General features: G+C 36.6%; 1 protein-coding gene across 1 annotated transcript in view; it reads left to right on the forward strand.

Annotated features, from left to right (window-relative positions):
* The window catches only part of KIF20B (kinesin family member 20B), a gene marked incomplete at its 5' end in the record, with an annotated part of 34612 nt that extends 10552 nt beyond the window's left edge, over positions 1 to 24060 (forward strand). The window contains 22 exons of the mRNA XM_084264931.1: positions 515 to 766; positions 1494 to 1633; positions 2206 to 2356; positions 3308 to 3584; positions 4148 to 4209; positions 4401 to 4520; positions 5718 to 5880; positions 9292 to 10507; positions 11612 to 11750; positions 12536 to 12658; positions 13142 to 13202; positions 13843 to 13968; positions 14218 to 14348; positions 15256 to 15411; positions 16492 to 16668; positions 17232 to 17393; positions 19246 to 19368; positions 19749 to 19952; positions 20162 to 20245; positions 20927 to 21074; positions 22468 to 22610; positions 23868 to 24060. Of these exons, the coding sequence (XP_084121057.1) occupies positions 515 to 766; positions 1494 to 1633; positions 2206 to 2356; positions 3308 to 3584; positions 4148 to 4209; positions 4401 to 4520; positions 5718 to 5880; positions 9292 to 10507; positions 11612 to 11750; positions 12536 to 12658; positions 13142 to 13202; positions 13843 to 13968; positions 14218 to 14348; positions 15256 to 15411; positions 16492 to 16668; positions 17232 to 17393; positions 19246 to 19368; positions 19749 to 19952; positions 20162 to 20245; positions 20927 to 21074; positions 22468 to 22610; positions 23868 to 23945 (4236 nt within the window). The 3' untranslated portion in view covers positions 23946 to 24060. The remainder of the gene's footprint in view (positions 1 to 514; positions 767 to 1493; positions 1634 to 2205; positions 2357 to 3307; positions 3585 to 4147; positions 4210 to 4400; positions 4521 to 5717; positions 5881 to 9291; positions 10508 to 11611; positions 11751 to 12535; positions 12659 to 13141; positions 13203 to 13842; positions 13969 to 14217; positions 14349 to 15255; positions 15412 to 16491; positions 16669 to 17231; positions 17394 to 19245; positions 19369 to 19748; positions 19953 to 20161; positions 20246 to 20926; positions 21075 to 22467; positions 22611 to 23867) is intronic.
* Between the last annotated feature and the right edge of the window lie 3279 nt (positions 24061 to 27339).

The raw sequence follows: 27339 nt of genomic DNA on the forward strand, positions 1-27339 counted from the left end.
GAAGTTGGAAGGAAGACAAAATTATTTGACATCAATGCTGCAGCATAATGGAAACCACAGGAAAATTCTGTGGACGATTAAATTTGTTCAAAGGGCAACATATCCAGTCCTTTGGAATGTGGGCTCATCTAAGCAGGTTAAGTACAGCACTGAAGGACCAGACTGTAGGGGTGATACTGCTGTTTCAGAAATAGAATTTGCAGGATGATATTGATGTTATGCAATGAGAAACTCAAAGAATAGGAAACGCAGGCATCTGATACATGAGGTGGCAACTTTTTTCGTAGGTTATTGAGCTAGTGAAACAGGGATCAAAAGAAGGGTTAAACTATGAAGTGACTTGTTTGTACTCCAGCTGGAAACTGGCTTAAGCAGTGACTTAAACCAGTTCAGAGGACAGGCTAGGGTGGTGCTGTGCACAGAAGACCTATAGGAATGTGCAACAGGTATCTTGGGAGTACCAGTAGAGGTCTAAAAAATACTGATGACTTTGATCTTTTTGTTTTCTGGGTAGGTTTTAGCTATGGATGCATCTGTTCTTGCCCAAGATCAATCATTTGGTCAGAAATCAGCAAGGGGATCATCACTAAGTAGTGTCACTAAAATGCCGTTCCCAAGGAAAAGAACTACTATGCTATGGGACAGGACCTTAGAAGATGTGATTGAAGATGATGGTGAGATGGAGGATCAGCATAACGTATCAAGAGAAGAAGCAGTGCCAAAACACGAAGAAAATGATGTTCTTATTGGAGAAGAAGAATATATGGTATGTACCAGGGCTAATTTAAGAGTTGATGTAGCGGGGAGTCCTGAAGCAGGGTGTGTTTCTGGCTTTCCCTCTCTTTTTCTGATCTCCTTTATTCTATCGAAGTCTAGTGTTAAGAACTAAAAGTGGGATTACTCAAATTTAGTGCTTACTGTGAGAAAACTATGAAGTGTGTCTAAATAGAGGCTGAGCAGTGAGACCTACAGATTTGTCTCTTTCTCCTTTTGATAATCTGTGGTTCAATGGACAGTAAGCATTACCTGGGTTTTAGCAATACAGAAGAGGGTTCCTTTGTATTCTTTGCACAAGAAAACTCAGACTCCCCTTTAAGGATCAGCAATTTTAGCCACTTCCAAGGAAGAGGGGACTAGATAGATTTTTGTCTCTAGGTTTCATTAATATTGCCCCAAAAATGAGTATGTGGAAAACAAGAGCCAAATTCTATGGAGCTTACACCTGCTTTTAAGACAACTTCAATTATTCTTGTAATCAACTTAATGTCCTTTGGAAATGCCCACTCTGTGCAAGCATGAATTCCTGTGCTAGTATGAAACAGGTATTTTAATACACTCATGAGACCTCCTGTTTATGAATAAGGTAATAAAATAACTGGAAGAGATCTTGCCAGCTGGAAGAGGAAAGTGTTGTAGCGTTCAAGTAATGGGAAAAATTTCGCTTCTGGGAAACAATTTCTTTATGAAAACCTTAATACTAATGGTAATTCTAGGCACTGCTGAGTCTCATAGAGGAGTTGAAGAACAAACTTATTACCGAAAAGAAGAATAAGTTACTGCTCGAACTAAAAATTCGTGAAGAAGTGACACAGGAATTTACTAAATACTTTGCTGAGGGGGAAATAGATTTCAAGTAAGTCACTTTCACTTTAATACCACTTAAAGCTAAACTTTGTTTATTTCTTAAGTCTTATCTTTTGGCCATAAGAGACCACACACTTCTGCTAGACTTACCACCTCTGTTAATAGACCAGTTTGGACTATGAGTTTAGGAATAATACTGTGTAGGAAAGGCTTTATTTTTTTTTTTAGGGTGGATAGGTGTGCATGTGTGGGATCTACAATCAGTGTTTGTTCCCGAAGAGCGCTCTCTGAAAAGAGGTTTGTTGATAGGATATCTGTAGAAAGAGTGGCACTTAAAAATCTCTGTTTACTGCACTCTTAGAACACCTGTATAGAGTATCACCAGATAAAGCTTTGGAAAAAAGCTTGTAGCTAGGTGCTGTCTGTAATCTGTGTATATATTTGTTTCCCTCTTGTTCTGGTGGGCGGGTGGTGTGTGTGAAATATACATCTATTTGGTGTAACAACACTACTTCTTGTTTCTGTTGTGCCTCAATAAAGAAGAAAAACTATTGCTTATAAGAAGCTGTGTGAATAAGAACTCAGCAGCTATTAGATGGTTTATTTCTTCTTACTGTATAGAAAGTGTCTTTCTCACGAGCGGGAACGGCTTCAAGAAAATTCTGAAATGCGCATGGAAATCTTCAAGGAACTCGTAAATGATTATACTGAAGAGACAGATAAAGAAAACCGATTAAAGGATCAGTCTTGCTGTGAACAAGCTGGACCTCTGGTATTTTTATATCCATCCACCCACCCCGATAGTACCTATTTTACTAACTAGCTACTTGTGGTGGTGGTATGTCTCAGGGATTAGAAGGATGGTTTGAGGAATTGCATGATGTTTAACTATACAGTCAGCAAGATATGTTTATCACATTTGAAAGGAGCAATTACTGAGCCCTTAGGCTCAGTTTTGGGATCTTCTGGATTTTGTGCATTTCTGCAACACGAAGTGCAAATTACTCTATATATAGAATCATAGATAGGCGTGGGTTGGAAGGGACCCCAAGGATCATAAAGCTCCAACCCCGTATGTGTATGTATGTGAAATCGGGGGAAGAGAGATGACTATGATATAAATATTATTACATTAAGAGTATTTAAAGCTGACTTCTTAGGCCCCATATATGGACTGTCCCTTAGATTTTTTTTCATCTTAAGGCTATTGCAGCTACAACTGAAGCAATGAGAATTGTATATGTATGCACTTAAGCCATAACTAGACTCTTAAAGCCAGCTCTTGTGAGTTTGGAACCCTTTGCTTTTTGAGAAACAAATAGGAAAGACAAGAAGTCCATGTTTTGAGTACAACTTTACAAATTACCACAATCTTACTTCATTTCACAAAATTGTATTGATACATGGAAGTTTCAGGTGTTCTCATTGTGTAAGAAAAAAATTGCTTTTATATTAATCTTGAAGGGGATGATATATAGTGCTGCACGAGGAAATGTGATAGGTCATTAAATACTATAAAAACAAATTAACTGTTATTTGATACTGGAGACTTGTGCGTGAACATAGACTGTTACTGGCAATCAAACTGCATATGAACCCACAAGATGGTTTTGAATTTAGAATTAACTGTTTGAATTCATAATGGTCTTTAAAATTTTCTGTGGAAATAATTGATGTTGTGTAATTATTTGCTATTTCTAAATGGTTATAAATTATTTTTCAGGATAAAGAGCATAGCATAGGACCGGGCACCTATATTGATCTTGAGGGCATTATTGATTCTCTGCAGAATGATGTAATAGATATCAAAAAGCATGTAGAAGAAGCACACAGATACATTGTGTCCTTAGAGGATCCACAGGAAGCTATAGGTTGGCTTGAAAAACAGCTGAGAGAAACTGCCACTGAACTAACTAAAACCAAGGAAGACCTGACAAAGAAAACCAATGAACTACTCAAAACTGAGGAAGAGCTGACACAGAAAACCAAAGGTGAGCTGGGTTTGTGATGTGAAAGACAGGAAAAATAAATAAAAATTACTGAAAGTAATAATCTAGTTGAACAGGATTTTGGAACCAAATCATATCTGTAGAGAGGTGTTAACCAATTATTTCGTGTATATTCAGGTTGAACAATTTCAAAAGCCTTGTGGTTATTTTATTTTTAAGACAGTGGTAAGTTTTGTCAGTTGCAGACTGTGGGGTAAAATGTCAACATCATTGATTTTCTATTTCACAGTTATATTCTAATCTCTACACTTGACGTTTTCCTGATGTAGTGTTACCCAAAAAGGGTATCCTATGGAATGTTTTAGAACAAAAAGTATTAATACCTGATAATATTACTTCAGCAGAAGTCTCTTGATGAGATCTATATTTTATAGGCCTTGCTAGGCCTAATTTTCCTGTTCAAAAAAGCTGAACTGATTTTTGACATGTGTCCTGTAAGTAAGAGCTTAATCTATTCAAAAGCTACTGAGGTATCAGAAGATCTGGAAAAATGGATTGCTGAGTAAACTATGTAATGGCTGCTTACTTGATGCAGGCTTCTTTTCCTGTTACAGACATTAGAATGCAAATGATTAAATTGGATGAGTCTGCTGAGCAGCTTAAAGAAGCAACTGAGGTAAGTGTCTCAAGGAAACACTTGTGCAAAATTGTTTGTTTTAATATAAAACTCCAGTAGTTTAAATGCTATTATGGTATGCTTATATTGTATTTTTTAACCAAGCTTAGCTTAGCTTAACTGATCTGGCTTCTAAATGCATGGTATAGTTCAACAGTTTAACACTGAGCTACTATTCTTTCTTTTCCAAGAAAATGAATACACAGAATAAAAGGATTCAAGAATTAATGGACATTGTGGAGCAAAAAGATGATGTTATTATGAGGCTACAAGATTTTATATCCCATTTAGAAGAAACCATAAAAGACTATGTAAGTCATAGACATCTCAGATTTCTTTATACAAAAAAAATCTAAATCTGTGCTTAACATGGACTTAACTGGTTTTGAAAAATGCTGTTTGCTGGGAATAGTAGCAAGTGAAGTTGATGTAGAAATTCAGGTTACAGCAAAATGAATGGGGGTGTGTGTGGAATAATGGGATTTTCAGAAGCAGTGATCTGGAGGACCATAGATGAGAGCCTGAAGAGACACTCTAAAGGAAGAGAAGAAACCAAACAAATCCAAGCACCCTAATTCCACTGCCCCCCATTGTCCCTTCTCCAAAACCCAGCCCACCTGCCCCCATGCCCTCCCCCAACTGGGAGGAGTTAAACAGTGGGAACAAAGTGATTATGTTGCTGTTTCTTGTGGAAGAGGAAAGAAAAGGTTTTGATGACAGCAAAATATCAAATTTCAGTTAGAGGTTAATGTGAGGGAGGCAGTTGTTGTGTAGACAGGCAACAAAAATCAATGTGTTCCACTGACCACCACGATGTGCACATACTTGCAAAGGAAGAGCAGTAATATGAGTGTTTTGAGCGTAGTTTGAACTAAGAGTGGATAGCCAGGGTATTTCCGCTTTTGATGCAATTAGTGAAAGTTGCAACACTTAACCACAAACCTCATAGGCTTAGTCTTTAAAATGAAGTACTTAAAGATGAGTAACTGATACTTGACAACCAGCATGGCTTGCCACTTGTGTTATCTTGCAAGTAAAGAAGTTTTCTTCTTAACTACAGTCGCTTGTCATATACTTTAAACTATAGGTTTTCAAATTGCATCACATCTGTCATGATAAAACTGATCTGTGGCTTTGAAAGTGGTTAAAAGTTATACCTGTACCAACTATGACAAGAAAATGACAAACTTGTAGAGCTGACCACTTGCTCTTTGAACAAATTGGGAATTTTATCAACTCTTTTGACATGGGAAATTTGTTTTCAGATGGTAAACAATCCTCTTATATCTGACGCTTACATTTTGTAGATTCCAAGTCTCTTGCTCAGCTCTCTGTATAGTGCAAAGCATAGCATTTATTAATATCTAAAGCTGTACCTGCTTTTAACTGACCTGTGCCTCTGATAACCCCTATACGTGTTATCCATATAGCTTTGTAAATGTGTTTGCATATAAAAGATTACTAAGCCATGGAAGTGCTCATTCTGTACTGATCTTATTTTAACACAGGACACCACTGTAACTACCATTAAAAGACAACTGGAAGAACAGAATTCTAACAAAATAATTGAAAGCAGCCAACTCAAGGATTGTGAGGAAACTGTATTTGAAGTGGGAAGAAAACGTTGCTTTGAAAAGCTTACTGTGGAAGAAGAGCCACCTACAAAGAAAGGTACAATTTCTACCATCGCTCAACAGGGGGTCCTCCAAAAAAACTTGAGTACTATTTCAGAACAGAAGCAAAGAGTTGTGAAGCGTAAATTTTATCTTATAAGGAGGAAGTCTACTGTGTTAAACTGTAAACGGAAGTAATTATGTAAATACCATATGTTTTACTTAAGGTCCTATACTGTTCATTCCTAAATGCTTAAAATAAAAGTTAGTTTTCAGACTTTTTCCTTCCTGCTGCTTTTTCTCATCGGTTAATATACTTTCAGACTTGGCTGTAGTTCAAAACAAACCGTTAAGAAACTGGTTAACAACTAAACGTGCAGTTGCTGCACTTCTAGGAGTGTACCATCTCCTGCTCAAGGATTTTTTTTTTTGAATTGCCTAAATGTGCATCAAAGCTGTGAAATGGCTTACTCCTGTGATTGAACAATCATCATGTGCTGTGCAACTTGGTATTTCGTTCTGTATTCCTGCTGGTCAAGGTGACAGTGCTGGCAAAGGAGAAAGTTTTCCACTTGAATGGAAGTAAAATAACTTCAGATCCACAGATGGCATATCTTGTATAGCTCTCACCTTTGCATTTGCAATCTTTTTGCTTTCCTTGCTTTATCTGTGAGCTTGCTAGTCTTTTTAGAATGAGGTGAATAAACTAGTTTCAGCTGAAGATCTTCAAGTATAAGGGTGAAACTTTAAAAGGACATTGCTACTTATGTTACCCATTTCATTAAAGCCTGTGGGATTGAGCTATATGGGACTGTTTTGTACAAAATGGGATTTATTTTTAAGATCTACCTTCCCCTAACTTCAGTTCAGCACACATCTGAGCTTCAGTTTTCCATAGAACTATGGAGAAGAGATGAGAAAGGAGGAAAGGTCTTTCTTTTGTCCCTTGCTTGCTGCCTTCCTGTGGAATAGGTGGAAGAAAAATTCTTACAGGCACTTTGGATGAGAATGGGATAGGAAAAGAGAAATAGATCAAAAATTGAGAAGCAGTAAATATCTCCATAAAGAGGGAGAAAAGGAGACTTGCAAATTCACATGATTACAGAAAACTGAGGATACAGATTGTGAATAAACCAAATGGTGGACTGTCATTCATCACCTTGTTCAGTGAAAGAACAGGGGAACATTCAGTCTAGTAGAAGATTATCTTAAGCTTATGGAACAAAGAACTTCTGTCCCTGACCAGGTGCATCTCTCATTTGGCTCTACCACCTTTGGCTGTAATGTTTTATATGCTAGCATGACTAGACAATGCCATCTATCTGAATGTTACTGGAAGGGGATGGGAAATGAAAGTGATAACAAACCTACTGCTAGCCAGTATATCAAGGAGTTTGTATCTCGTGACAGAAGCTCATTTTAAATTAGAAAAGTGATAGCTCTTCTCAAACAAGAAATAAAAATAAGTAGCTAACAGTGCCAAGTAACATCAGCACAGATTTTTCTGTTGGGAAGAACAGACTACTCAGTTATATTAATTGTCTTTTGTGGGTGTTGAGAAGATAAGGCATCTGACTTTAAAACCTGATTTGTTTGATACTTCATAATGATGAGCTTTATATATATATATACCTGTCCATTAAACTGTTCTTGTAAACGTACTTGGTACAACAGAACAATGAGCACAGCTACACTGTGATGTATTTCTAGTAGAATGTAGATATGGTGGCCTATGAACAAAGTTTATTTTGGGTTAAGTTACATTGTTTAACAGTTCAGGTTTTTGTATTCTTGAAGCATTGCCTCCTTTTTTGGGGGATGGGGCATTTTCTTAGTACTTAGAAAAAAGCTTTTGGACTAAATATCATGTATCTTACACCAGTATTTCTCCTGCTTTGCTGCATGATTGTGGTTCTTAGTATGAAGCCTTCCACATAGCTTCTAAATTCACTTGTGAATGATCGTAACCACTTCACTATTGGTGCTGGGTAAAGCTTTGCTACACTTTTCATCTTGCTACCTTAGACTACAAAATGTCATAAGATACCTCATAACCTCTCCTTTTGGTGAAGCATATAAAAATCATGTCCAGTGTGAAGAATATGTAGTATTTGGTTTGGTATATTTTCTTGGGACTGCACAGCTATGCTTTCAGAGAAAACCATCTCCCAGTACAAAATTTTTAATCTTATAGGATGTAGAAGCATGGTTTTACGATCTCAAGTGAAGCTGCTCTTGTGTCTGACCTAGCAGAAACACTTGATAATGTACAGTTAAAACAAAAGCTGCAGAAAAGCTGGAGGAAAGAGTGTCCTGTAGAATTTGATTATGTGAAAAGTAATCAAAAACCAAACACTGAACTGAGAAAACACAATTGCTAGTCCTTCAGTATGGCACTTACATGTAGTCACTAACTTGTTGAATCTCTTCAGAGGATGTTTCCATGCAGTAGATGTGTACATGAATGCTTGATGACTGCCAAACTCCACCTTACTGCAGCTGCAGTGCTCACAAGAATACATAGTACTTCCCTCGAGTACATAGTTGTGATGACCTAATCCTTAGAGATAGGCTTAATTTTAATACTAAAATGTAGCATGTGTGTTACTAAATTAACACAATTGGATTTGAAAATACTTGTGTGAAATACAGCTGGAGTCAATTTTGAAGGTGGTGAAATACGTGTGGTTTTAGTTAATACTGGCCATTGCTTATGGGGAAAGCTAGTCTTAAGCTAATAAAACACTTATGAAAATTTTGGGTTGTGATTGAATGTTGTGCATCTTCCCAGGAGAATATTACATGCAACACACATGGTTTGAGCACAAATAGTTATCTAGTTTAGAAACTAGTTGAAAAAAAGAGAGATAGGTCCTGAACACTAAGTGGAAAAAAATTGTGCTGGATTTTCAGCTCAACTTTCAAAACAAGGGGATACTGAGTATGAATTAAACTTATCAGTGAAGTATGCAATGCCATTGTTCTTCTAGATGTAGAATGTTGCTTTGGGACAGGGTGTAGCAGTGGACTTGGCAGTGCTAAGTTAAGAGTTGGACTTGATATTCAATCTTTTCCAACCAAAATGGTGCTATGGGATTGCTGGCTGCATTAAAGGAATTGTTGAACAGGTGCAGGTGTAATCTAGTTCATAAGTATTACTGTATACTAGTAAAACTAGCTAGATTTTTCTACTAGTGGTACAAGATAGAAGGCTACAGATCCATGGGAAGGTGTTCTTTAAAATTACTGAACACTTGCAAGCTATGTCTATTGCCTGTTAGGCTTCTAAAACTGTTCAGAGGGCTTTAACTATTTCAAGACTTCAAATTGCCATATGATATGAGAGTGTGGCTTTCAGGTGGTGACCATTTTCTATATAGTAGTTGCTGTTTGGTATTGCTGATGACTTGTACCATTGATTTTAATCAACCTGAAGTGTATATGTGCGGTTTTGTTTTGGTTTTTTTAGGAGATATGAAGGAGAACTGGAAAGATAACTCTCCAGAGCAAGAGGGAACTGAATACGCAAACCCAAATATTTCTGAGAACTCTGCAGAAATAATAGCACTGAAAGAGAGAACTAAAGTCTTGGAAGGCCAGCTAGCCACACTTGAAGAACAATACCAAAGAGAAAAAGACCAAAAAGAAGAGTTCAGTGAGCAGATAATGAACTTGCATCTCAAGCTCTCTGCTTCTGAAGAAAGGGCTTCTGGCTTAAGTGAAGAACTGCAGCAGTGTCGAGCTGACTATCAGGCGATTGCTTCTGACTTGGACAAACAGAAAGCTATAAGTAAGGAACAAGAAGAAAAGATTATTCAGCTAAATAATGAAGTAGAAGGTGCCAAGCAAAATATAATTGCTAAAGTGTCACAAATTAAAAAAGTGCAGTCCAAAGTAGACGAGTTGTATAAATGTCACTTAGAGTCTTACACTATGGATATTGATTTAATTAATCTAAAGGATACTTTAGAGTCTCAAAAAGATGAACCTGAGGGGACTCAAATAAGCCCTGTATGCATGCAGTCCCAACTTGCTTCTGCAGCAGATCTGAGATGGGAGAGCTCCTTTCGCTGCAGTGTTGAAAGCATTTGGGAAGAGTGCAAAAATATTGTTAAGGCTTCTTCACAAAAAAGTCATCAGATTCAAGAACTACTTCAGCAAGTTGAAGACTTAAAGAAGAGACTTGATGATGCTGTGAATTATAATAATCAACTACAAATAAAATTAAATGAGGCTGCAAATCAAGATTGTCAATCGAGAAAAGAAAAAGATCTTATTATGAATCATTTACAAGAGCAAATCCAGAAGAAAACCCAGGATTTTGAAAAAGAAGCTGCAGAAAATCACAGAGTAATTGCACAGTTTGAGGAGGAAGTTACTACCTACAAGGAAAAAATAAGTGAGCTTGAATGTCTCTTGGAAACTTTTAGAGCTAAAGATGACAGCATAACAAAATTAAAAGAAGTACTTAAAGAAAAAGAATCTATTATTTTAAATCTAGAAAGTAATACTGCAGTTCTGCAAGAGAAATGTGCCAATTCAGACAAAAACCTGAAAGAATTAAATGATCAAGAAGCAAATCTGAAGGAGGAAGTTGTGCAGTTGATGAATAGCTTGGAGAACATGAAACACGCTCTTCAGGAAAAAGAGAAAAATGAGGATGAGCAAATAAAATCTATAGAACTGTAAGTAAATTATGACATCTTGTAGCCCTTTAAGAGTAGACTTAAGTTAAAACCCTCCTGTAAGCGTTAGTTTATTTTGACTTAATACACTTGCATGTTTATTAACTTTATTACCCGAACTGTTGCTTTAAGACTTTTAATACACTACTTGAATTTTATATTTGTGTATTCTACTAGCTATGTTTTCATTGCTTGTTTGTATATTCTTTAAAAAAATAGTTCTAAATTACAGGGAACTATTGGAGAAAGCAGGAGCGCACGAAGGATATGAGGAATTGTTTTTTATTTCTAATAGTGTAGGGGAGTAGAATTTCCTCCAGGGCTCTCTGCTTTTTAAGTCTTTGAAAAGTAAGAGATTGAATGTATCTGATGGATTATGTTTGCCATATGTTAAGGCAGTTGCAGTCATATGAAAATAGCTCTAAGATGCAGTGTAGCCCTTTTCCTGGCTACACTTTCTCTAGTGCCTTGTCTGTGGGCACCTGCATGTACTGTAGAGTACAACTTAGCATGAAATGGGGATCCCCGTCCTTTGCTTATAAGGCTTTGAAAGGTTTTCCTTTTGTGAGACCTCGTTTTGTACAGTGAATTTTAGAATCTAAAAAACATTCTATTACTTATTTTTATGGTAAGCTATCTTGGTTTTTTACTTTTAAACTTCTATCAAACCTTTTAAGTACTCACTTGTAACAGCAGTGCTTATTGCAATGTTCATGTTTTTTCTACTTTCTTCTGATTTTTATTTATTTTGGCCCTCACAAGGTCTGGGATGTAGAGTAAGCTTAAACTTACTTGGTACCGACTTTGATCCTTTTGTTACTTTGTAAGGACACCTAAAGGTAGAAGTGGCTGCTCTACTATGCTTAAAAAAAAAAAATTAAAAATTGCAGTGTCCAGGAATGAACCTGAGCAGCTAGTTATTTCAGGACCATAAAATAAGAAGCTGAAATCACAAGAAAACTATAAAGCTTGTAATTGATCTGGTAGATCTGAGTGTCTATTAATGAATAAAACCAGCAAAGAGCCTGAATTACCATGTAAAAGCTGCTTTATTGAGGTGTGTGACACTGATGTTATTTTATGTCTCTTAATTTCTAATACAAGGCTACGCAAAGATCTTTCTCAGAGCACTGTCCTTATACAGAGTTTGAAAAAAGATTTGCAGAGAAAAGAGGAAGAATATACAGATTTGAAAGAGAAATTTACTGATGCCAAGAAACAAATTCAGCAAGTACAAAAAGAGGTTGGTAACCATAGGCCAAACGTGTTTATTCTGCAGGTTTGTCATTGGAGTTGGGTTATTAAGACCTATTTTCAGAAGTTGCAAGCTACAAATGTAAGAAGTGATTCGCAATAAGTTTGAGTGTTACATTTTGAGTAACAGGGAATCTGTCCTTGAAGCTGTAAGCTAAAGAACAGATGTCAAAACATAGGTTAATACACATATTGAAAGGGGGAAGTAGATTTATTAGTGAACTGGAAAAAGGTTTGGAAATTATGGTTAGTCTGGTTATGGAGGAAGGACTTTATAATCTTTATAACAGTTTCATTACACTGTTATTTGTGCTGACTTCAAAGCTCTGACTTCAAGTTTCTAAAAAATAGTGGTTTCTGGAAAGAAAAGTAGTATTTCTTAGAACCTTGTGGGATATTGCAAGAACTTAATATGCAAAATACTATTGCAAAAGTTTGGGCTTGAAAGTCAAGCCTTAAATTAGTGTTAATATCTTCCCTAGCAGCCCAACATTTGTGGCTTGATTAGGCTATTTACTAGGGGGTGGTTTGGTCATGGGTTTTGTGGTTTATTTTTTCTTCCCCTATGCTAAATGTAATATTCTGTGTTGAAAATTCTTCTCTGCTTAAAGGATGCACAGCATAGTGCGCTTCCACCCTCCGAAATTCAGCTAAGATGCTTGTAAAAATGTGACTTTTAATTAAAATATTTCCTTATTTTGATGACTTTGAGAGATTTTAAAACACTTATAGGTAACTTTTAGTTTTGCTTGCTGTCTTTGTGCATTGTTACAGGTGTGTACAATGCGATCTGAGGAGAAATCCCTAAGAAATCAAGTTAATGAACTCCAGAAAAATAGAAACCAGCTTAATGAAGAATTAGAGATCAAGCAGCGCACAATCCTGCAACTTAAAAAGGTATTTCATTTTTAATATTACTTGCTCTTAATTTTTATTTATCCATTAATTCAAATTAAGAAAGCAAACTTCTCAAGCAACAGAAGAAATCTTACAGAAATTTGGGTGAAAATGGGAGTAGCCCACTGAAATTTAATTTTAATGGATAAATGAAATATGCTTAAAGGATTCGTCATTACAGGACACTGTCTGATTGTTTTAAATAATCTGCTTGGTACATGCATACTTAATATCTCCAGATACCCTGATTCTGATTTGTGATACTTAAATGTATTAGTAGTAATGTATTCCTCTAAACATTTTTTTTTAATCAGCTTGAATGCTAATTTACACCGTATGAAAAGCTTACTTATTCTGGAGTGTTAGTAATGAATAAATTATTTAAGACTTACTAAAGCTCTGAAAGAAAAGCTATTCATTTCTGCATGTATATTTGCTTGTTTCAGTAGGCTGTCTCTAATTTGCTTTCAATGTGATATTTAGGAGCAGTTGAATAATGAAAAGCTGGAAGATATCTCCAACCAGTATGAGCGAGCTTGTAAAGGTCAGAAAAAGCCATTATTGTTTAATTTTTTTGTTGTTGTTGTGGAATAGCAACATGATGAGTTGCCATGTTGTTAATGAATTTGGAAAGTCTTGTATATTTTAAAATACTGAGAAATTCCTACCTGGATGTTAAAACGTTACAGTCAGGAGCTAATTGTTGTCATAGTCATTATTAGCAGGCATGCTTGAAAGCAAAGAAGTGGTCTCAAAATAAGAAACATAAGCCCTAGAGGAAGTCTGGATTAGCTCTATCTGTTAACTTACTAATTGTTGGTATTTATTTGTCACTTCAGTTGGTTGATATAACAAAATCAAACACTGAACCATGAACTAGCACAATGATGGTGCCTGCAGGTCTGATAAATGTTTTGCAGTGGTTAGTTTCTTGTATAATGCAAGCTGTAGTCTGACTCACAATAATACTGAAACACTGACCTGAATCAAGTCAATGAGAATCACTTCATTTTGGATTTGGGTAGTTCAGTAGGGATGCTTGATTTCTAACAGCTTTTAATCTTGGGAGATGGCGATGGGGGGGAAGTCTTGTAATGAAGGTGCTTTGAGAGAGGATGATAGGAAACAAGAGGGGAGGAGGAATTATGAGGGGAACATCTGTTAATTCTCTTTCAAATCTTCAGATCTGTGTGCAAAGGAAAAAATAATTGAAGATATGCGGTTGACATTAGAAGAACAAGAACAAACTCAGGTTGAACAAGATCAAGTGCTTGAGGCCAAATTAGAAGAGATCAACAGATTACTCCTGGGTAAATAAAAGGGAGCAGGGGGGCAAAATTGTTGTGTATGTATTGTGTTAGTTGCTGTGAATTTCTGTTTTTACTTGTTGACTGTTACTTAGGCATCAATTTCCTGTGCTACATAACAAACTTAACAGTTAAAGGCTTCTGTTATGTCTTTGTTATCATAGCTGATAAATACAAATAATTTTAGTAAGAGGTGGCCAAATAAGCATTTGATGCTAGATGTTATGTAACCTCATTTTGTGTACTGATTAGAACTGCAAGCTTGGAAGCAGAAATACAGAGAGCTGAATAACCATGATGGTAGTGACTGGCAGCAAAAGATGAGCAAAAATGAGGAGAAAAACATAAATGAAGAATTAATAAGGCTACAAACAGAACTGAAGGTAAAATGGTGATGTAATTCATACTTTTTTTCAAAGCCATAACTTTCATTGGGAGCCTAAATTTTTTGTGTCACTATCTTTAAGAGCTAGAGTATACTATGGCAAGTTTTTACATTGGTAAAGGAAACCTCCCTAAAAGCTATCACTTACGCTGCATAATGGAGTCCACCACTACAGGACAGTGCTTCTGTGGCTGGGTTCCTCTTCCAGTTGTATTAACCATTCCAACTCCCAATTTCTGTTCTGGACAGCTTTCCCGTCAGTTACTTCAGCAACTAAATCATACTTGTGCTTGCTGTAAGACCTGTAAGCCCTTGCTGTTAGGATTTAGCTCTAATTCTCCTTGAATTACAAAGTAGACTGTTTTTCCAAGCAGCTTTTCAAGTGTCTCCTGTCTTATGTGGGAGAACATCTGACAAGAAGTTTGATTGTGATAAAAAAGGAGGCCAAGGTGCTGTGGACTGGAGTGATGTTCTTACGTCCATGCTGTGTCTGCCTACTCTTCAAACTGTACTGCATTCTTTGCCTTTCAGTCTTGAAGTAGAAGTTTCCTAACACACATGGTAGCATAAAATTATTTGGAATCTGTAAAAGGTTTTCTTTACCATTACTTTTTGTGTGACTTTTATAGTGGGTGTGACTTACCCAGAGCATTTTTAGAGGAAAAAAAATTTGTTCTGTGAAGACCTGATAGCCTGAGTAAGAAGTGCTGAAAACTTAATTTTTTTCTGTAGAGAAAGACAAATGAGAATTTAATACTTTCATTTGGGAATATGCTAGATTAAAGCTGTGATAATATTTGTTATCTTTTTGAAACTTATTCAGCTAATGGTAATCTGGGTTTGAAGACTCTTTAGGCTTTTTTTAACCTCTACCTATGGTTTTATTTCTGCTTTTATTACAATAGGAAAATGAGGCAAAGTATCAAACTGATCGAAAGAAATGGCTAGAGGAAAAAATGGGACTTGTGAGTCAAGTAAAAGAAGCTGAGTGCCATCGCAACAGAGAAATGAGAAAATACGTGGAGGATAGAGAACGTTATGTAAAGCAGCAATCAGAAATTGTAAGTGACTGGAGGTCGCAGCAGAGCCTTCCACAGTAAGGCTTTAGTACAGAGCAAATATGTCAAGTGTTACCAGCATGGGCACTTGAGGGTAGCTGACCTCTGTCAAAGTCCCCTCACTGTACCACATGGAAAAGCCTGGATGAAAACAGAAGACAAGGAGAGTCACAAAATGTAAAAATTTAATGTTTATTGGAAATTAACATGTCTATAACTTTCTATTCTACTGCCACCTAACAAGGAATTTTTCAAATTTCATATTGTGTGTAAAAGACCAATAAGTAACCTATGCTTGATTAATTGCTACATAATGAAGATAAAAATACCCATACTTTGAAAAACAAGATTTGTTGCTTGGCTTTTTTAAAAAAAAAAAAAAAAACAACCCAAAAACAAAAAAACCCAAACCAGAAAAACACAACAGAAAGCTTATGAAGCTTTAAAACATTAAAAGGGAGAGAAAATGCAATAGAATAGTAGAAGTTGTGGGGCATTTGATGGGTGTGGGCTTTTCTTAAAAAAGCTTTTTTCCAGATATAAAATACTTAATCAAAATGACACTGGTCTTGCTCCATATCCCTTTCAAAGTAGCGTGACTGATACTTAATTACAAGGTGCATACCTTGCCTCTTCAGTGGACTGTCAAGGTTATAATTTCTTAGACGTAGAAAATTATCATATGAATCTGTACAATCTAAAACTGTATCTGGAAGTGGGTAGCAATGACTTTCTAGACCTGCAGTCAGTACAAGAGGATGTTATGAGCTGGGATTGTTTTACTTTGTGACTTTGCTTGCCTGAGACCATGTTAGTAATAAAATCACAAAGCAAGCAAATGGGAGTGGTGGTTCTTCACAAAAATCCTCTTTACAAAAAGAGTATAAATATAGATGCAGAATTTTCTAACTGAAGCGTGGTTGGGTTTTGCATAGTTCAGTGAGAGGTGTTTAGGATCTACATAGGCTCTTGAGTTTACTGAGGCCATAGAATAGTACTAACTATGCAAAAGCAAATTATTGGCACAGTTATGATAATGTGTAGAAATGGTGTTCAAGTGTAACTCATTCTTTCCCTATTTAGGAAAGTCTTGCTGCACAGCTGGCAGAAAAGGACAGCAATCTTCAAAAGTGGCGTGAAGAAAGAGATAAATTAGTAGAAGCTTTGGAAGCACAGCTCAAGACTCTGGCTTGTAACACCGCACAAAAAGACAAAGAAATAGCAGAACTGAAACAGGCTGCACAAAAGGATTCAGGACAGGTTATATTTATGTTTCATTCTTGTGTCATTATTTTCTTATTTATGATTGTTATCCATTAGTTCTACAAAAACCTATTTGCTCTGTGCATTTTGGCTCTGTGTTTTTATTTTTCAACACTGACATGTTGAAACCATTTGCAGCTCTTTCAAAAAACCAACTATTTTTGCTTAAATTGAATTTTGTAACAGTATTTGAAGCTTCAAAACATTTAGTAGCTCAAGTAAGCATTCAAGTCTATTTGATCCTTTGATTGTAATATTGGGCTGAAAATCTGAAACAATTGTTGTAGCTGCTGCCTTTTTCACAGCATCAAGTAAGTTCATGAACAAATGAGGTGATGTTCTTATGACTGTAAGTAGAATAAAACAAAAAAGGCTATTATATGACTTGAGCTTAAATAGTGGCCACTTTTACATGAAATTAATGACTTTACTGGATGGCTGATTGTCTTAGCCTGCAATTGTAAAACTAATGCTAACAAGTAATCATAATGATATTTGTGTATATGTTAATGTCTGTTGCCAATACTGCAAGTTGTGTCTGTTTTTGCTATGTTTATTAGGGTAAGGAAGCTGATATAGAAGAACTAAGAAAACAGCTGGCTGAGAGAGATGACTTAGTAAAGGAATTGAAACAAAGAATTAACCGTGAAAGTCTTCAGTCCGTGGCAGAAGGATCTTCACGTGAAGGACAGGATAAAGTAGATGAGTCTGTAAACAGAGAGGTATGTTTGCTATATTTATAGAAAGTATGCACTAATATTATGTTGTTAATAACTTTTGGGTGGTTGTTTTTAAATATATGTTTCAGCAGTAGTGGGAAGCTCCCACAAATGATTTTTCATAGTTCGTTGTACGTGACCTCAGAACTGAAGAGGAGTATTTGTTAATTTTTTCTGCTCCCTCTCAGAAAAAAAACAAAACCCAAAAGTAGTTTAATAGAATACCACCTCTCTATATGTTACAGAGCTTGTATATCCAAGAGAAGAACTAGTTAACTAATCCAGGTTCTAATGATTTGAAGACATAGTATTTGTAGTGCCATCTCAATCTAGTTATGTTAAGGGGGCTTAAGTTCAAACAACTTTCATGATATCTCCTATGGCAATAGAGATGACTCTGTAATTGCAGTTGCCAGCCCGTGGGGGGGTTCACAGGAACAAAGCATTGTTTTGCTGCCCATTTAAAACCAAAACAATACTTGAAGTTTACAGAAAGACAAGATCAACTTTGCCTATTTCCTGAACAGAAATTTGAAACCTTGCAACTGTGCTGAGGCTCCTGATTCTGACTGATCCCTTGTGTGACACATGTGAACAGTATTTAATGAAGTAGTTCTGCTACAGTGAATTAATGCTACATGGCTCTATTGCTAAATAACAATGATCAGGGCTGAACATGGATTTCCTAGCAGTCCCTCCTCTGGACCATAGAAGGTGCAATTCTCTTGCTGCAGAACTGGACTGAATGCCAAAATGCATCCTTTCATCTTTTTTCCTGTCTACTGCCAAAGACAACTGGCTAATTTCTTGCTACATCAGTTCAACTACTGCCGTGTAGATAAAGCTCGTGATGTATGAGGGAGGACAGAATGGCTCTCAGAAGGGTTACTGCTTTGTACAGCTTTTGTAATAGCACCTAAAGGAGCTCCATAAATCAGGTTTTTTCCTATAAAATTATAGAGCAGAGCTGTTGTAAACAGTTGGTCTGAAGTAGTTGCCTCAAGCCAGGAGGGAACAACACTTCATGTTATGAATAAGGAGAGGCTGCTATAGAATTATTTTGTGGGAAACTTGTGGTGGTGTTGAAGTGAATGTGGTAGAGTTTTGGTGCAAGTCAAATAATTTTCGGGAATGACGTAGTGGAGATAAAGAAGAAAAACTAAAGTGATCAAGGTGATATGTATCTCCTGCCTTGTGAGGACAAGCTAAGAAGCTGACAGTCTGATTAGGAGAGGTCAAGGCCACCAGAGGGTTATGGTGCTAAGGCTTATAGAATCATGGTTGTGGTGAGTAAATAGAAAGTGAAACTGTCCTTCCTAAAATCCTGTAAGAACCGGGCAGCATTTGATGGAACTAATAGCTGATAATTTTAGAACAGTTAAAAAAACACATTCCTATATGAAGCAGCTAGTGATCTTCTGGAGGTGGTGGAAACAGGTACTGTCAGCAGGGATTAGAAAAATTTGTAGTAGAAATTCATAAATGTCTCTGTAAATGGATACTCTTGAGTATTCGGAAGAGCTACACCTTCTGACACTTCTAATGCAACAACTTAGAGTGGTGGGAGACTATGGAGAGAACAGATGACAAGGTGGCCAGAATAACACACATTATCCCTAAATAGCATCTCCCTTTGCTGCTTTTGGAGGCAGAATATTGAACTGGATGGACTGTTGCTGAGACCCAGCAGGGCACATCTTAATCACATTGTGATGTTACTGCCTTAAACTTGTGGTGTCTTTCAGTCCAGGCGTTCGTCGGCTGTCTGTGCTTGAGATTTTATATTGCAACTTCAGGAAAGTCAAAATATTTTGATGTTTGCAGTCCAGCATAATCTTACTCTAAATATTTACAGCTTATGAAAAAACAGAGCAAGACTAATCCTATAGCTGGACAAAGTATTCCAGTAAGATGTGATGAAGTTAAACAGAATCATTCATCTTCTCAATGTCATAGTAGTGCCTCTTCATTAAGTGAGGTCGGTATAAAACTTATTAAAATTTTAAATTTTTGTGCAGCTTTATGTATGAATTTCGCTAAGTCCAGAATATGGAATAAAATGCATCCTGTTGCCTGCACAATTCTAAAGTTTGGTAGAAATAAATTTAAAACATAATCATGTGAATAATTACAACTGCTGTAAATTTTTGAAGACCACACAGTTTAACAAAAGTTTTAGAAAGTAAGTTAAACTACTACAGTTGAAGTAGATTTCTTTGTTTCTGTTACAAGTGCTCTGAAAGCTGACAGCTGGAAAATGGAATGCTCCTGCAGCCCACTGGGGAGGTGTATGTATCATAGCTTTTTAAATCATAAGTATTTTAAAACTTGTCTTCTTAAATTTCCATGTGCTTGCAGGACCATTCAGAAACTGTTCTTGACTCTTCAGAAGTATCCACAGAAAATGGAAACAGTAGTCGATTCCCAAAGCCAGAGATGGAAATCCAGTTCACACCTCTGCAACCCAATAAGATAGAGGTGAAGCACCAGGGTAGCACCTTACCAGTTACAGTTAAAATGCTCAAGCCAAGAAAGAAAAGGAAGAGTGAAGAGATGGATGAGGTATGACATAGACCAAGCAACAAAATAAGTTGGGCAGTTTTTCAATGTATTGCTCTGATCATTTGTTAAAATCCTGTCTCTGTCTTCTAATGCTGAGAGTCCTAAGGATGCATCTAGGGTATATTTAAATCTCTTCTCACTCCTGTACTATTAATAATTGTTCTTTCCAGAAGAATCCTAGTTACAATTTGTCATACTTATTTTCTTAGGATTTTGTGAAAAGTGAGAACAGGAAAAATGCAAAACCTGCTGTGACTAACTCACCCTCCACAAGCCACAAGAAAATGGTTTGGTTTTTTTCTGTTTCTGAAGTTAGTTTGGCCCTTTCTGTAGAGATGAACTTGTGAAAGGAGCAGACGTTCTTATTATGCAGCAATATCTTAACTTTGTCTATGTACTTGAATAGGTTTCTTAAACATTTATGTTGTCTTCCTACTGAAGTCTGTATTTTAAATAGAGTAAGTCTGTGTTTGCCAAGAATGTGTACTAGCTGCAGTGTACAGTGATTCGAAGGAGAGGATGTTGCATATTCAGCATAACTACTGCTAAAGACTAAAATAATCTTTTTATAATCTGTCCGGTTTCATAGGGTGGGCAGTAGATTTGTTTTCTTAGTTGGTGTTCTGTTTTAGTCAGATCTAAAACAGCTTGTGTAATGGCATACTCCACAACCATTGAATCTATATAATTTTTTTTAAGATATTGTTTCTTATATACTATATAAATATATATATATGTGTGTGTATATATATATGCTTAGACTATTACTTGTGCCCTTAAATGTATTATGTGAAACTTTGACTTTTTGTTCTGGGTGTAAAGTGGGGATGCCCATGTTACTTGCTGTGATAGTTTGATTAGCATAATGAACAGAAGTCAGCTTGAAAATAACACTGAAGTCAAGTAAAAATGAAATTAAAGCTTGAAGCTAAGTAAGCTTTCAACTTAAGCAATGATCTTGTCTTTCTGTACAGATATCTACTGCACAGACATTTACTAGAGAATACTACTTAAGAAAGCAGGAATCTAATTCAAGTAAGAAGTCAGCTAAAAAGAAAGATGGAACACTACAAAAACTTGGAGATTTTTTTCAAAGTTCTCCTACTGCTATTCATTCCAAAGGTTTGTACAGAATAAGGCTGATCCCACATTCTCTGGGTACTGTAGAATGGCTGTCATGTACTGCAACACATTGCTGCATTAAGTAATTTCATTTATGAAATAAGAGTCTGAATGGGGGCAAGCTATACTGAGCTTTGCAGAGTAGAAAAGGTAGTCTTGATTGCAAGGACCACAGGTGCTAAAGTTTAGGCTAGGTGTGAAAGGTAAACCAGTTGGAAAGAAAGGACACTGTGCAATATACACATGTAACTTTTTGATAAAAGCAGTGATAACTGTTAAGCTCGATGTCTGAGTTACTTTGTTCTTATTTACAGTAAAATAGTTAAAGGCAGTTTCAAAAACTTCTTCCTGCCCTGCTTTGTTTCTGTGGAAACTGTATTAATGATTTTTGATGTACATATGTGGTAGGGGAAGATTAGTTCTACAGAATCTGAAAGCCCTAGTCTCATGATAATATGTAGAAGACTTCAATAAACTGACTATGAAGTGATTAATGAATTTCATTAAGTTTAAGCATAGCCTTGGGAAGATAAACTGCTAGGCCCCTCCTTTGAGGAATGTATTTTTATTCTTTCCTACTGTTAGACATGATCTTTTAGTTACAGTGTTTTTAAAAACTAAAAAGTGTTTTTAAAGACTAAAATTAGCAGAGGGCACAAGGAATTGCCAGCACTAAATTCTAAAAGACACTGTTATTTGGTGCTTAAAACAAGATTGGTCATTAGTCAACATGGACAGGTAAAGTTAAGAACTTTGTTGCAACAGAGTATGTCATACTTCTCTGCTGTAAGACAGTCTAGATGATGATAGCTTGAGTGCTTTTTTTCTATTTTCCTGGTTTGCCAGATTGGTTCCAGGAGGACAACATATCATTATCAATGGAAGCCAAATTCAGACTATGTAATTTCTTCTTGAAAATACTTAGTTTGATCAAATGAATTTGTTTGTAACCTTTGTTACCTGTCCTATATTTTTTCCTCTTTTGCAAAAAGTAGTAATGTTCTAGCTCATAATATGCATACGCTCATTTCTCTAAAGAGATGGTACTAGTTTGATAAAACTATACAACTGTGTAGAGAAAAATGACTTTATCCCATCAGCCTGTTGTTCAACTCCTGCTGAAGTGTTTAACGAACAGAGAAATCTAAATCCCAATTTCTAGTGTGCTACTTAAATGTGTCCTTTAATCTTTTGCATACAAAGCTATGGAAAACTCATTCTAACTATTTAAAGCTACATATAGTTAAATACCACTTCTGAATTTTTAATATTTAAACTTCAGACTACATCTGCTTCACTTCTACACTGTATATAATAAAGCCTGTTTTATTCGTTAATTTTGAGGCTCACAAAAACAATATGACACTGATTTATGATAAAACTTTTCTTCTAGCAAAGAAGCTGATGGCAACAATAGCATCTCCCAAATCTGGAGAACCAGAAAGTGTCAAAGAAAATGAGCACAAGCCAAAACGAGCCAAGAGAAAGCTGTATTCAACTGACATTTCTTGCCCTCTAGATATCTCTCCTTCTTCAGTAAGTGGTTACAGGTTACTGTTCTACCCACTGTAACATATTTCTGTAATCTTGTCTTAAAGTAAGCTATTAGGGGACCGAACAAACTTGAGGTCTAATCAAGTTTTAGAAGAGGTTTGAAAGTACTAGCTTATTTCTTGATTCTACCTCACCATTCCTTTTTGTCTTCTCTTCCTGCTGCTTTACTTTACTTTCTCCATTCTCCTTACTTTCGCTGTGTTTGCTGACTTACTGTACACGTGATACAGCAAATACAGAGATATTTTGGATTCATAGGTATCATAGTTGTGTTATGTAAAGGATTCATTTTTCCTCTACTTAGGAGTTGACTCTTAATTTGTTTTACCAGTAGTTGCTGATCATTTAAGTGTAGTGTAAAGGAAGACTAGAAATATGTCTAAGGGGTCCACTTTGCATAATGAGTGAGCACCTAAGGTAATTTCAAATTCCATTTATGCCCACTGATATTTGGGTTACTGTAGGATGTGTATGCATCCATGGTTTTCAAAGCACAGTTCAGATAAACAGGGCAACACAACTGATGCACACCTAGAAGGCTAAAACAGTTTATGAAGAGTCTCATAGGCCAAGGCTTGATGTGTTGTTTCTGGAACCCACCTTTATGGTTTTGAAGCTCACTACAGTGCTGAGCATACTCATGCTCTGCTGGAAGTATGTATCTGTCTTTATTCTGTTCAATCCTTTTTTTCCCTTTGCTTGTGGTGAGCACTTGTCCATTGTGAGACATCCTATTGAATTTTCTGTAAATTGTGTGAATGAACAAGGCAGAAACCAAAATCCTGTTCGTAGGAGGATGAAGAAAATCACAGAGCAAAAGCAGCAGTGAAGCAGCCTGAGACTGAAAAGAGAAGTGACAGGCTGAATTGTGGGAAAGTCAGAGAAAGCTAAAGGAATTTAAGCTAAAAGTATGTTTTCTGAGTACTTCCTGTTTCACATAATGAGTAGGAGACATTAGAAGCAAGAGCTGTCTTCAGATCACGTTTTTCTTTGGACTTTGATATTTGCTTCATTCAAAACCAGAATTACAGAATCATAGAACTCTGTATGTTCCTATTATTTGTCAATTATTCTGATACACTAAAATGGTACCTCTCTCCTGGAGACCCCTGATTAACAAAGATAAACTTTCTGAAAACAGGTTCTGGAAAAATGCATGTTCTTGGCTACATGGATGCAAAAGAGCATGTCATCTGTCTCTGAAGAAATGCTGACTAATTCTTGAAATATCTTTTTCAGGTTGTTATTGAACAAAAAGAGAAGGAAAGTGATCACCTAGTGATCAAGCGCCGGCTACGATCAAAAACTGCTAAATAATCTTGCAAATGTGAATCTGTTTCCTAGCTATGGTATATTTCCATTGTATTATTTCAGCTGATTGTATATAGGAAGTAGTAATTAGTTATGCAAGTTTGTATATAGATGTATTGAATTGATGGCTTGTGGTTATGACTATTAAAGGTGAAATACTGTTCGAGAAAGCTTGTGTCTGAGTCATTTTTGGGAATGGAGTCTTTGGAAGTGTTCATACCTTAACCACTGTGCAAACAGAATTATTATGGCTGTGCAGAATAAAGTTTTCAGGTGGCCAGTATACCTACCATACCTACCATTACTTTGAGTGGAAAAAAGTGAGTATTGAAGTCCTCCATAGTGGGAGTCCAGATCTTTCAGCAAATCTGGTCCAAGAGCTCATCTTCTTTACCTTTGGATTTCTCTGGCCTCTAAATGTCCCTGCTGTGATACTAGTTCATTATTACTTGTACTGTCCTCATAGAATATAATCATGTACCAGCTCCACTTGCTTCACGTTTTCACATCCTGGTATATTCTGGGGGATCTGGAGCCTGTGCTCATAAAAATTTATGATATTTTTCTGTAGCTATGAAGGACCAAAGACAGACACAGGTTTTAACTGCCTTCTATTTACTCTTCTAAATTAGGTAATTTATAAGTACAATATTCATTCTTCAGAACATATACTATTACTACATCTACTATTACAAGTGACTTACTCTGAAGGCATTTGATGTTTTATTCTAACCATCCACTTCTCAACTAGAACAGGAGCTCTTTCTACAGTAAGGTTTCGGCTTTATAATCCGTGACGGAGTAAACATTTAAACCACTTTTGATTTCACCAATGAAGCATTTACCTAAGTCACAGATAATGACTGTATCTCATAGGGTTCTACATTGTTTAAAGAACAGTACAGGTGGTCTTCAGAAAGAGCTGAAATTTTTTTTGACAATCACCAGCTCCTGATGTGGATGAAGCAGGACAATCCAAGAAAGTGGCTTTTATTTACTCTAACATCTTGCTCATGCAGCTTTCTTATTTTTATTTTCTTGAATTACTGCCAACCATACAATATCATTTTTACTTGGTGTATTGAATTATCTTGATTGCTACTGTATTTTTGTGTGTTTCACCCATCATATCTATGAGTCTGTGATATCTTTCTGCTTAAAGAGCTCCTTTTCAATCTGTTTTGCCCATATGTGATGTTTGGCCTTTTCATAAGGGTAATGTACAGTTCAGTTCCATAGAACCTGACTTGTAAGATCAGAGTGTCATACTAAGTTGCTTCTGGTTTTCTAACTGTAAAATGGAGTTGTACCCTGACTCTCTTCTGTATCTTGTCCTTGAAGATTGATTGATGTTTTCTTCTTTCCAACTTGAAAGTGGTGAAGTGAGACAAGAAAATCATTCAGCTCCTCCCTTGCCTCAATTTTGTCTTCATCTTCTGTCTGGGTGAATGAGAACTCAGTTTTCTTTTAGTTGGATCATGCTTGGTATTACCACCTTCTTTCGTCCCTCTTTTCACTTCAAGAGAAAAATGTAAATCCAGGTGACGACCAGATAAATCTAAATAAAAAAGACTGCAATGTCACTCAGTATATTTTCACAGATATGATTTTGTACTTTGACGCCCTTTGTCTTTCCCCAGATCTTCTCTTTTCTGCTATCTGTGGTCCAGATATCTGGACTGATTTCTTTCAGGGCTACAGAAATTTGCAGCAGTGAAAATTCTTACCTCATGTAGGTGCAAGTTGCTCATCTTACAGAAGTCTTACAGCTGAAGGCAGTAAATATATAAAGTGAAGTCATATAATAGTCTTAATGGAACAATATTTGGAATATTTGCTCTCTGTCTTTCTCTTCACATTTTGTCTGGGGTGTTTTTTCCATTTTTATCAGATGTTCTCAGTCAGCTGCTCATCCTGACCCTTCCTATTTCTTCTGAATAGTTTCCGTTAATTTTAGAACCCATCAGCATGTGCCTGTTTAGCTGGATTGTTCATTCCATTGTGTATAACCTTGCACTTGTTTGCAGAGAAATTCATATCCCATCATGTTGCCTTGAATGACAGTCTGATTGCTTATCATTAAATCATCAAATGGCCTCGTAGCTCTTATTTAACTGAAAAACATTTGCAAGGTAAACGCGGGATTGGAACAACACTGAATTACTTGATTGTTGCATGTACGATTTCTTTATTGATTCAAATGTGTGGAAAGTAATAGAAATACTTCCAGCCCTTTGATGTCTCTGAAATCACTGATTGATAGTGTTTGTTCTTCTCCAGATCAAATATAACGAATAACTTAGACTTCTTTCAGATTTCATGGGTAAACAGTAAGTGACAGAACACTAACTGGAGTTGGTGTCAATTCTCTGGTGAATTGCAGGTTAGTTATCTGTGCAAGTAACTGGGAAGTAGAATATCTCAAATTAGGCAAGTCACTGACACTCGGCAATATTATTATACTTCTATCTGTATTGCCAATTTTCCTTTACTAAAATTTTATCAGTGTTGCTGAGCTATCTGGAGGCTATAGGAAAACCTTGTGGTTTTTTCTGTGAGCCGTTTGAACGGCTGTGTTTAATGTAATCTGAGCGTTGGTGTGGCTGTACGAATACAGGCACAAAACCTTTCTATATTTCACTTACTGTCATTTCCTGTCCCTAGGGTTGTGTTTGCAATTGCAAGGTCTACACTGAATTTACTTCATAGGTTTAGGCTTGGTTTTCAAACTCCATGGTTACAGATTTTTAATACATACAGAAATAAAGCATCCTGGTTGTGTTTTGGTCAAAGGATTGTGATTACTTCCTGCAGCTCTTGCTTTTGAGCATGTATGTTGGTAGCCTAGAAAATCAGTCCTACTCTGTATAAGCCCTTTGCATGTGTCAGGATTATCAAATATTCCCTGAGCAGGAAGAGTGTGAGTGTGATATAGAATCATAGAATCTTAGGGGTTGGAAGGGACCTTCAGAGATCATTGGGTCCAACCCCCCTGCCAAAGCAGCTCTCTAGCTCATATTGCACAGATAGGCGTCCAAACAGGTCTTGAATATCTCCAGAGAAGGAGACTCCACCACCTCCCTGGGCAGCCTGTCCCAGGGCTCTGTCACCCTCACTGTGAAAAAGTTCTTCTGCATGTTGGTGCGGAACTTCCTGTGCTCCAACTTGCAGCCATTGCCCCTTGTCCTGTCTCCACAGACCACTGAAAAGGGGCTGGCCATTTCCCCCTGCATCCCCTGCTTCAGATATTTATAAACATTATTTAGGTCCCCCCCATTAGTCTTCTCAAGACTGAACAGTCCCACCTCACTCAGCCTTTGCTCATAGGGGAGATGCCCCAGGCCCTTAATCATCTTCATAGCCCCTCTCTGGACTCTCTCCAGGAGTTCCCTGTCCTTTT

The sequence above is a fragment of the Gallinula chloropus genome (genome assembly GCF_964237585.1).
Source record: "Gallinula chloropus genome assembly, chromosome: 5".
NCBI lineage: Eukaryota > Metazoa > Chordata > Aves > Gruiformes > Rallidae > Gallinula > Gallinula chloropus.